The sequence below is a fragment of the Mauremys mutica genome, chromosome 23 (assembly GCF_020497125.1).
Source record: "Mauremys mutica isolate MM-2020 ecotype Southern chromosome 23, ASM2049712v1, whole genome shotgun sequence".
NCBI lineage: Eukaryota > Metazoa > Chordata > Testudines > Geoemydidae > Mauremys > Mauremys mutica.
In genome coordinates this window covers 15,126,972-15,138,145 of record NC_059094.1, presented here as the reverse complement: position 1 = coordinate 15,138,145, position 11,174 = coordinate 15,126,972, and the positions used below count along the sequence as shown (strand labels likewise).

The following is an 11,174-nucleotide window of genomic DNA, read 5'->3' as shown; positions in this document are numbered from 1 at the left end:
CATGGCCATGAATTTGGTAGGGCCCTAGTCATGTCACAGCCCCAGATCCCGCACCTAGGAACTCCCTGACAGGTGTCACCCTAGCTCCCCCGCATGCCAGTTGTGACAAGTTCCTGCTATATCCTTGCAAGACTTAGTTCTATTAAGTTTATGTTTTATCTTGGGCTGAAACTGTATGTAACCTCTTTGGGGGGATGTGACATATGAAACCTGGGAGTTCAAGATACTATATTGAAAATGGGCCGGACAAGTGTAGACAGTTGGGACAATAAATGTTAAGTGGATTTCCTGGGAATACTTAGGGAAAGGTTAATGCAAATTCCCCGACTCTGGTTATGCACAAACCCAGCCTTTTCTGCCCTAAGGAGAAGGTGAGTGCCTGCTGATTACCTGTTACAGAAGGCCAAGATCAAAGGCACGAGTGATATACAGAAACAGCTCGTCTTCCCAGCCTGGGTTCTGGTTCTTTGTTGGATATGAACTTGTCACCACAGGAAAAACCCAGTTGTGGATTTTGAAGGACTGACACCTACCGGAACCCTAGGTTGGAGTTGGGGGGATGACCTCTGGTAAGCTTTCTGGCATGCATGTAGGTTCTTTTATTGTTTTAATGTGCTTTCGCTGGAATGCTTTTACCTTAAGAACAAATGTGCTTGCTTAGCCGGAACTGGGTGGTAACTTACACATCTGGGCAATACACTGGGCATAGCCTCTAGAGAAAAAGCAAAACACAGATGCTGTCCTTTTAGGCAGACTGGCTTGCTGGGAATTTGACATGGTAAACCAGGGGACTGTGTAGCCTTAACATTCCTGGTTAGGAAGGCGTGAGACATGGGTCTCCGCCCAAGAGACATGATGACTGGGAGCTGGAAGCTAACATGGACCATGCATGGGGAGAACTGGTACAGCTATCCTGAAACTGTGATACCAGCACCCCCTGCCTGAGTGCTCCCATTGACCCTGTCAGGCAGTAAGCACGTCCCTCCTGAGCCCCCTGCCGACCTGCAGCTGGTGCCAAGTGCACCCCTTGCCCCCTGAGAAATGCTGCCTCGGACCCCGCTCCTCACCTGACCTCCTATTGGGCCTGGCTTAGGGCCCAATCCTGCAAGTTCCCCGTTGGGCTTCCCCTGTGAGGTTCTGAGGAGAGCCAGTAGCCCACCTTCAACTCTGTGTACACATGTCAAGTTAAGAAGAGCAGCTCTCCCCACCCCGGAGTGGAGGAAGCAGGGTCCATTTCAAAGGTGTTTATTTACTGAAAATCAAAGAGCAACACAAGACAGGGCTTTAAAGTACAATGGGAAATAAAAGAGTTCTGCACGGGCTGGTTATCCAGGGTGGCTTGTTCCTAAAACAGGGAGTTGGGAGGGTTTCTCTCAAACAAGCCTTTTGTGAGACTATGCAGAACCCCTGATTGTAGGGATTGATCCAGACTAGAGCCAACACCTGCCAAGTCAAATTCTGAGACCACTTCTGGATCTAAATGTTGTGGTTTGAATCTGTCTCTGTCGACTTTCCAGGACACTAATGTCATGTTCAACAGTGCAGAGATACCAGAAGAGCTTTTGCCTCTGCAGCTCCTGCCGGTTGAAACAGCCTTCTGTATCTCTCCACACCTCTTGGACTCACCGGGTCCTTTGCAGTCTGAGCTGAAATCCTCTGCTTTCCCTCCTGCCTGGTCATTCCTCTCTCCCTTTGCTAACGTTTGAACTGGGTGACTGCTCTACCAAACTTTCTAAGGGTTCCGGGACCCATTGTGTGCGACAGCCGCTGGTCAGAGTCCAGCCGTGTGGTTTCAGAGTGAAAATGAGCAAGCGAGCAGGGCAGAGAGTGGCTGCTTCACAGGCACTGGGACACATAGACGTGGGCAGTGATGTCCCAGAGACAGTCTGGCTCTGGTGTGAAGAGGTTTTTGCCTCTGTTACGTTGCACAAGGGGGCCCTGCATCCCCTTGGAGCAGCTGTGATGAGTGCAGCAATTTGTGTGCCTTGATCACAGCTCTGTGCGTGAACCATTCTGTCACAAGGCTGGAAGAACCCCTTGCCACTGATACACCATCCATCTTCATTGGAGAAAGAAAACGCACTGGGGAAATCCTGCATTGGGAACCCATGGGTAGGGATGGAAGGGACGGGAGGTGCTCCACCCTGCAGCTCTCTGAGCCTCTCATGCTGGAAGATCAGTGCTGATAAGGGGTTCTTTGGTTCTAGTGCAATTTGTGGTGGGTTCTGAACCTTACCCGTAGCCTGGGGCTGCGAGAGAACTTGGCTTCTGCATCACACTGGGGCCAAACGACGATTTTAGTTGCCAGAGATATGGGTCTGAATGTTCACAGTGCAGCTCTCTGCGCTATGCACACTGCATGTCCGTGTGTGTCTCTACCGTGTGGGTGTGTCTACACGCCTAAGCCTTTGTGTGCGTCTGCATCGCTGAATATTTGTGTGTTATGGCCCGTGCGCGCACACACACACACAAATACTGGGTATGTGTGCATTGAGTGTGCCCATGTACAGTGCTGTGGGCACACATGTGTGCCCCCGGTGTTTGTGTGGGTGCTCTGACATGTGTGAAACCTCGCAGCCCTCTGGGTCACGCAGCTCTTTCGTCAGCACTCATAAAACACACGTCACCTGTGCTCGGAGAATCAAGAAGAATCAGCTGCATGAGTGTGTGCTCCAGAAACACGTAAACACCATCACTGACGTGAGGGGGAGAGACGAGTTTCTGCCGGGGTTAGGCTGTGATCCAAAGGCCTGGGCCTGAGCTGTGAGTCTCTGAGGAGCTAATGTACAGGGACCATTCCCCCCCCACCCCGCACATCCCAAAGTGAGGACGCCGCCAACCCTGGCTCAGGATCTCGTCACGGCTGCTGCTGGTACTGGCCCTCTGTGGCAGTGAAAAAGTCCTCAAGAACGCTCTTCATGTACTCGAAGGTGGGGCGCTCCTCTGGGCTCTCCTTCCAGCAGTGCATCATCAGTGCATACAGCTCCTCTGGGCAGTTGTCGGGCTGAGGCATTCGGTAACCGCGCTCCAAGTTCTGTATCACTTCTGGGTTAGTCATCCCTGTGGTCACAACACACAGCCCTGAATTAGGAACCGACCCAGACAGAGTGCAATTTACATACCCCAGTGCTCGGAGAGGGGTAGCTGTGCCCTTCCCCACAGCCTGTGATCCTGCACTATTCCCTGCTGCACCTCTGGCTGAGCCAATATGGGACTGGAGTAGCTGGGTGCGTCTTCACCGTGCCCTGCAACACCCCCTCCTGGGGGGTGCTGGGGCACAGGAGATGGACCCATCCTTTGACAGTCAGGGATCCTACTATTTTTCCAACTTTATGTGGCTGATGAAATATATTAGAATTAGGTCCAAATGGTCCTGCACTATTAACCTAGAGAGATACACAGGGTGAAACAGCAGAGTGTGTGTACACACACACACACGTGCACATGACCCCTTTCTGTTGATGCGGATGGGACTGGGTGTGCTGTGAATCCTGACCTGGATAAGGGATCCGTCCATAGGTGACAATCTCAGTCAGGAGGATTCCAAATGACCAAACATCAGACTTGATGGTGAACGTCCCATAATTAATGGCTTCTGGTGCTGTCCACTTAATGGGGAACTTAGCTCCTGAAATACACAAAGGGATTAAAAAGAAAAAGGTTAAGGGTGACCTGGGGCCTTCCCCACCTGCCCTCATCACTTACACCTTCTCCCATCACTTAGACTCATCCCCTTCCTTCCCCATCACTGCCCATCTCAGAGATGTATCATCACACTCAATGGCTTTTGGGAGCTTCACGATGCCCTGGGCAGCCCATGCTCGGGGCAGCAATGGGGAGACTGGTTGCTTGTTGTTTTAATTCCCATCCCTGCTCAGCCTGCTGGGGCAGAAAAAACAGAATCCCCAGACCCAACCCCTCCAACCCCCTGGAAAAATCTCTGACAATATTCACAGGAATCAAAGACACCGCCCCCCACCAAATAGCCCCTAACTAGATTCTACACTGGCACTGTCGGAAGTTTTATTATTTGGAAGAGCTGTTCTCGTTTGTCCAAACTGCAGGGTTATGGGCAGTTTTATCCATTTCTACAAATGCCACCATTCCAGCCATCAGTAAAGAAAAGCTTTAATCCGGGGGATGTGTGAGCAGTGCCCTTGTCAAGGTGTTATGGCGGGTTTTTAAGGTCGCACAGCTCCTAGCACTGCAGAGGTAAAACCTTGCACAGGGTTTTAAACAGTGACTCCGAGTCCAGAGGGATAAGGGGAGAAAGAGAGAACCAGCATGCTCAAGACTCCAAAGCAGATCATACGGGGACTGTATGATGAGTGCTAAGGACAGCTGACTACAAGGTAATTAGCTATAGATCCCTGCACTGTTGCATCAGGCTGGCTGACTCTTTCCATGCTCCCAGCTTTCTACACTGGGCTCGTGCCATGGTTTGTGATCCGCACACTCACTGCTGTCAGAGCCAGTCCAGAACCCGCGATGGTCACAAGCTGGAAGGAGAAACTGAGAAGCCTAAAGGCTGCAGGAAACTCGCGGAGCCTGACTTTGTAACCAAGTGAAACAAATCGAAAGACACTCTCTTCTTCCCTGCACAAAATGGTGTGGCCCCGAACTGTGCTGTGCCTATCCTCGGAGAAAGGAAGGAGGAGGTAGCAAGAGCCAGTGGCACGCCTGAGCCAGTGAATCACACAAGGACCTAGGGTATAAAAACCTGCTTTGGCGCCGAGAAAGATACCCTAGACACACATCACAGAGCGCTGATGTGCAGACCTGGGCGTCATCTGCACATCTCACCACGGCCCCAGAGTTACTGAGAATGACCTGAGCGATGGAACCAGTGGGTCCCCGCCCAACCCTAGAACAGATGCCAACACCGGCCTTTTAGTGCTGGCTGTTCCTGCAGGAGCCAGCAGAGAGGGCTCTAATCCTACAGGACTGATGTGAGTTACAGGGCAGTCAGTGTCTGGTGGAGCAGCCCCTCGGCTCTAGAGAGGTTACAGATGTTTTGCCCTGCTGCTCTCGCTGGTCTGCGGGGGGGCGCAGGGGCAGCCAAATTGTTCTCTCCACATGTGTCTAGGCCCCTTACTGAGGTCTTGCATCCGAAGAAGTGGGTATTCACCCACGAAAGCTCATGCTGCAAAACGTCTGTTAGTCTATAAGGTGCCACAGGATTCTTTGCTGCTTCTACAGAACCAGACTAACACGGCTCCCCCTCTGATACTTTACTGAGGAAAACAGTCATGACCCCATAACCTGTAAAGGTCCTGCTCTCACACTGGGAGGGGCTGTGTCCAGACCTCAAACCCCCCTCTGCCCCCATCCCATTTTGGATGGGGGTTATTTCCATAGCCCTTGCCCTCAGGTCTTACGCTCTCCCCCAGAGCCCCCCCCCGCAGCTCACCGTGAGTGGGGGGCTGTCTCTGCACCCCTGAACCCCTTTCCCTCACACTTCAGTTACACCAGAACATTTGAGCAGAGCCTCCTGGCCAGTGCCAGGTCTCAGCCCCGCTCCCGGCTCTGGGAGACGCCAGCCTGTTTCTACCAGAAACGGCCAGGAGATGTTCTCTGCCGCATGATGCTCGGAGCTTCCGGCTGAGGCAGCTCCAGGTCCCAGCTCGCCTCTGCAGGACCCACCCCCCCCAGGCTCAGCTCAGTCAGCGCTGCAGCATCCTGTGCAGCTCGGGCTCACCAAGAGCTGCAAAGAGCTCAGATACACAGGGGCGACAGGTTGCTTGTGGTGGGCTCCCACTTCCTCACAGGGCTGGGATGTTACTGCGAGGCTGTGGGTGTCTATATTGAGCCTGCTTCTGCTCTACCGCCTGCAGGAGGAGAGAGACGCAGAGAGACGCCCGGCATCCTGCCACGAGCTAGAGGTTCCAACGCTACATGGGTGGGTGGCGGGGGAAGAGGTTCACTGCCGCTCACCCTCCGTGCAAGGCATTCACGAGCAGTGATCGGTGCCTTGGCCGGTAACCTCGTGCGTCCCTCAAACACTTTCCACAGCAGAGCCGCACAGTCTCACTGAAATGCAGCCGTCTGTGAGCGGGAGGGTAGTCACGTGGCGCAAAACCCTGACTCTCAAGACGTGCCCTGGGGGTCTTTAATATCCATGCAGAGAGGAGGATTTCTAGATTCCCCCCGATGACCCACCCAGGGTAAATGGCATGAAATCCGATTGCTGTTGATGGTAGATATTAGTCAGCTCTGGAGGGGTTTGAACTCACGGCTGCAGGAGCCTGTTTCAAACCTGGCCACCTGTGAATGCTCCTGTTTAGGGGGAGCTGAGGGGATTCCTCCACCCCTCTAGCTTGTCCAGATCCTCCTCCCCATCCTGCTCCCCCAGGGCAGAACCAGGGCGATCAGGGAGGTGTGAAATCCACCCCGCTCCTCTGATCAGCCAGCAGAGGAGCAGTGCTGCAGGAGGGGGAAGTCAGCAGCAGCCAGGAGTTTCATGGGGGCAGGAGACCCCCCCTAAACTGGAATTGGAGAAACAGATTGAGAGAGAAGCTCCCTGCAACCTCTCACTGGGCACATCAAACACAACACCGCTGCCCTGCTGCAAGGTCCCATTCCAGCCTTGGGAGCTCTGTCCCCCTGCTGTCAGGGCCCACACCCACCCGGGGAACCCCACCACCCTGCTTCCCAGAGAGGGGCACCCCAGCTGGCAGGGTGGAGCGGGGAAGGTGGCGGACGCACCCTCCCGGGCCGTGTACTCGTTGTCCTCGATGAGCCGAGCCAGCCCGAAGTCAGCGATCTTACAGCAGAGGGTCTCTGACACCAGGATGTTGGCAGCTCGCAGGTCGCGGTGGATGTAATTCTTCTCCTCGATGAAGGCCATTCCCTCTGCGATCTGGGGAGGCAGGGCACAGGGGGGGCCGTTACACATGGCAGGGGCGCAGGGGAGACTGAGGCTCTGCTCCTGCTGTCTCAGTTCCACCCCCACACTGGTTGCTCTCCCCTCAGCTAGTCAAGCGTGTCCTGCAGATCTGAGGGCCGGGGGCCTGCAGGGGCGTGTGGTGGCCAGAGTCGGGCGTGGGGTGCAGAGGAGAAGGAAAGACACAGAGGGGAGATTCCTACTCCATTGGATATGGGGGGTGGGGGAGTTACTGACAGTAAACATGAGGGAGTGATGGCCGCCGGGGCTAGCGCCAGGTGCAGGGCAGGCAGGTGCTGGACAAACTCCTTCCACCCCAGCGCTGCCCATGCCCCTCGGTTCTGACCAGCAGCCTGCTGCTATTCCTGCCCTGCCCCCACCCCCCAGCTCTGCCGATGTCCCTCCATCCTGACATGCAGCCCCCGCATTGTCCAGCCCTCAACCTTTCAGTCATGGTGAAGTGTGTCAAAATGCAGGGTTCTGGTTGGATGGGCCCATCCATTCCCAGGGTATCAGGCTGAGACCTGCTCCCATCACTTGAGCACAAAACCCTTGGGAAAATTAACCCCCCCGTGCCCCTGGAGACAGATTCTGCCAGCTCGCCCCTAGCCTGGCATCAGCCCTACCCAGCTCCCGGCTCCCGGCACTTCCCCTCCTCACCTGCGCTGCCATATCCAGCAATTTGTTAATGGTGAGTCCGATTCCTTCGGGGGTCTTGAGAAAATCCACCAGGCTCCCTGCAACAGGACCAGTCCCAGTCAATGCCAACCCCGCCCTGAGGGCAGCCCTCTTGGGAACCAGCTCGGCCGCCCTCAGACCCAGCACCGGACAGTCTCCGCCCATCAGGGCAGAGCTTCTCAAAGGTGCGAGCAGATCCAAGGCCTCCATATGGCCTGGGTGGTTCAGACAGGAGCAGGGACTGATTTGCTAAAACCCCACCTGGCCCGATTGGATGACCAATGAGCCAGTGCGGGACCAGGCTGCGTTGGGTTCACGGGGTGGGGAAGGAGGTTACTGCTCCCTTTGCTGGTTTGCCATCATGTGATTTCCCTCTGAAGCCATGAGCTTGCCCCATATAACCCCTCCTCCCCCCCAACTGCTCCACCATCAATTCACACACGCAGGCACCATGCAGTGTGAACCGCCCCCGTAACGCCAGACCTGGGACCCTCTGAGAAACATTCCCCAAAGACCCCTATAAGCCCCCATCGTCCCATGGGAGGCTCAGGCTGAGAAATCAGCTCCTTGCAAACTTCTTCAGCAACAGGACCCAGGTCTAAAAATAGACCTGAACAACCCTGGAGTTGGCTGGGCAGCCTGGGTCCCATCAGCCTTTCTGCTCAGCAGCCAAACACAACAGGCAGGCGTGTTTCCTCTGGCAGAGCCGCCAACTCTCAGAGGAAGGGAGCGCGACTCTGCCATGGAGCCAGCGAGACAGAGAAGGGCCATGCTGCACCCTCGGGATTTGCCCCTTGTGACTCTTGCTTAGCAGCCCTCGGAGAACTGGACTCCGGCCTTCTACGACACTCTTAAGAACATAAGAACGGCCAGACTGGGTCAGGCCAAAGGTCCATCCAGCACAGTGTCCTGTCTTCCGACAATGGCCAATGCCAGGTGTCCCAGAGGGAGTGAACCTAACAGGTAATGATCAAGTGATCTCTCTCCTGCCATCCATCTCCACCCTCTGACAAACAGAGGCTAGGGACGCCATTCCTTACCCAGCCTGGCTAACAGCCATTAATGGACTTAACCTCCATGCATTTATCTAGTTCTCTTTTAAACCCTGTTACAGTCCTAGCCTTCACAACCTCCTCAGGCAAGGAGTTCCAAAGGTTGACTGTGCACTGTGCGAAGAAGAACTTCCTTTTCTTTGTTTTAAACCTGCTGCCCATTAATTTCATTTGGTGGCCCCTAGTTCTTATATGATGGGAACAAGTAAATAACTTTTCCTTATTCACTTTCTCCTCACCACTCATGATTTTATCGACCTCTATCATATCCCACCTTAGTCTTCTCTTTTCCAAACTGAAAAGTCCGAGCCTCTTTAATCTCTTCTCATATGGGACCCATTCCAAACCCCTGATCATTTTAGTTCTTGCCAGGAAGCTCCCAGCTCTGCTGAAGCTCGGCACGGAGTGGCGGCAGGCAGGAAAGGGAGAGCTGTCTGTAGGTCTTGTCTCTCCCTATCCCATCCAGCCGGCCTCCCTCCTCCTCTGCCAGGATTAGTTTGTCCAGGTTCACTGTCACACCCTCTGGATAATGGAGGTCATGACCCGAACCTGCTGCTCTTGGCTCTCAGAGCAGGCGAAGGAAATGAAAGACTGCGTGAGACAATGGGCAGCGCCTGCCGGAGGGACTAGAATAGCCCCAGCGCCACGAGCCCAGGGTGGTTTCCTGTCTCGTTAGTAATGAGGCAGGGGAACGCCAGGCTCAGGGTCAGCTCTCCAAGGGACTGGGGAGTTCAGATGGAGCTGTTCCTCAGGCCCAGTTCCAGGGGAAAAAGCAGGACAGGGCATTTGAAAGGCTTTGCCGTAACAGTGCCTCTCTTGGGACCACTTCCACCACGCAGTGCTCTGCAAACAGCCAGTGGATAAGTGCCAAACCCTGTAACCACCAGCTGGCTGCATTCATCCCCATGCTAAGGCTGGGGAAACCGAGGCACAGGGCATTGGAGTGACTCACCCAAGGTCACACAATGAGTAAGTGGCAGGGCTGGGAACAGAACCCACACGTCCCGGCTCCTGTGTCACTGTTCTAACAGCTGGACCACACTTCTGCCCTACTCAGTCTCTCAGTAGAGCACCATCTGGGGGCGGGGGGGCACTGGGAATCGAGCAAGAGTCGTAGGCACCCCCAAGTTGAGCACAAGCCTGGAGGAAGGGATGGAAGCCTCTGGATGAGCCTGTAGGGCTTTACCGGCCTCCCCCAGGCCTCGTTCTCTGCTCTGGGCTCCCTGCCGGTTCTTGCTTCAGGTGCTCCACAGCTGAAGGTCTCTGCACAAAGCAGGAGGGTAGCAGGGAGCTGCAGGGGTACCGGCTGGTGGATCTCCCCAAACTGCTGGCAGCTCCACAGCAGGCCAGGCTGGGCCTGGCTCCCCACCCCGCAAGTCTCCTGGGGAGTGTGCGGCTCGGGATGGCAGGGCCGCTCCCGGCGGACTCACCTTTCTCCATGTACTCTGTGATGATGTAGATGGGCTCCTGAGTCACCACGGCGTAGAGCCGCACCAGCTTGGGGTGCTGCAGGCTCTTCATGAGGTTGGCTTCTGCCAGGAAGGCGCTGGGGGACATGCTGCCCTGCTTCAGATTCTTAATGGCCACTTTGGTGTGACCGTTATAGTAACCTGCAGAGAGACGGGGCAGGGGGCAAGGAGGGAGAGGAGACCCGTGTTACCGCAGTGAGTGGCTAGCACCATCCTCCTGCCACTACACTGTCAGCCTGGGGACCAGCCGGCAGGGCCACCCAGAGGATTCAGGGGGCCTGGGGTCTTTGGTGGCGGGGGGCCCCGGCTGCCAAATTGCTGCCAAAGACCTGGCACTTTGGCGGCGGGTCCCGGGGCAGAAGGACCCCCCCCCGCAGCGGGTCTTCGGGGCACTTCGGCGGCGGGTCCCGGGGCAGAAGGACCCCCCGCAGCGGGTCTTCGGGGCACTTCAGCGGCGGGTCCTGGAGCGGAAGGACCCCCCACCGCCAAATTGCCACCAAAGACCCGGAGTGGGAGAAGCTCCGGGGGCCGGGGCCCCGCGAGAGTTTTCTGGGGCCACCGGAGCGAGTGAAGGACCCCGCTCCAGGGGCCTCGAAAAACTCTTGTGGGGGCCTGGGGCAAATTGCCCCACTTTCTTCCCCCACCCCGGGCCGCCCTGCCAGCTGGCACTGCTGGGAGGGAGCTCACAACAGCAGGGACTTGGGGCCAAGCCATCTCTGGTGTGACACCACTGACTTGCCCTTCCCCAAGGGAGCTCACACAGCTGGGGTCCCACAGAGCAGTGAGTGGGGGGCGTTGGAGATGCAGGCAGCCCCTCCAGTCTATGCCCAGAGAGAGGAAACAAAGCGTTGACCAAGAACCACAGTGTGTGGGACATGCAGCTTCGCGATCTGCACTTACTCCCCTGGGGGGGAATCTCTAGTCACATTTCAACCCGGGGGCAGGTGGGTTACTCATGGTTCTTGGTCAACGAGAGAGAGGAACCCGCTGGGGCCTGACCTTTGACACCCTGTCCTTCAGCCACAAGCTCCTGGACCAGGATAGCTAGTGGGGTGCTGACCCCACCTCTCCCCCTCTCCTCCGTTCCCAACA

At 55.9% G+C, this 11,174-nt stretch overlaps 1 protein-coding gene across 3 annotated transcripts in view; it reads right to left on the bottom strand.

Moving 5' to 3' along the window:
• Positions 1-1,235: 1,235 nt before the first annotated feature.
• LCK (LCK proto-oncogene, Src family tyrosine kinase) overlaps positions 1,236-11,174 on the bottom strand; it is a 32,750-nt gene continuing 22,811 nt past the window's right edge. For all 3 annotated transcript variants that reach the window (XM_044998076.1, XM_044998075.1, XM_044998074.1), the window contains exons 9-13: positions 10,044-10,223; positions 7,544-7,620; positions 6,706-6,859; positions 3,497-3,628; positions 1,236-3,060 (exon numbers count right to left, since the gene is read on the bottom strand). In XM_044998076.1, the coding sequence (XP_044854011.1) occupies positions 2,858-3,060; positions 3,497-3,628; positions 6,706-6,859; positions 7,544-7,620; positions 10,044-10,223 (746 nt within the window). In that variant the 3' untranslated portion in view covers positions 1,236-2,857. The remainder of the gene's footprint in view (positions 3,061-3,496; positions 3,629-6,705; positions 6,860-7,543; positions 7,621-10,043; positions 10,224-11,174) is intronic.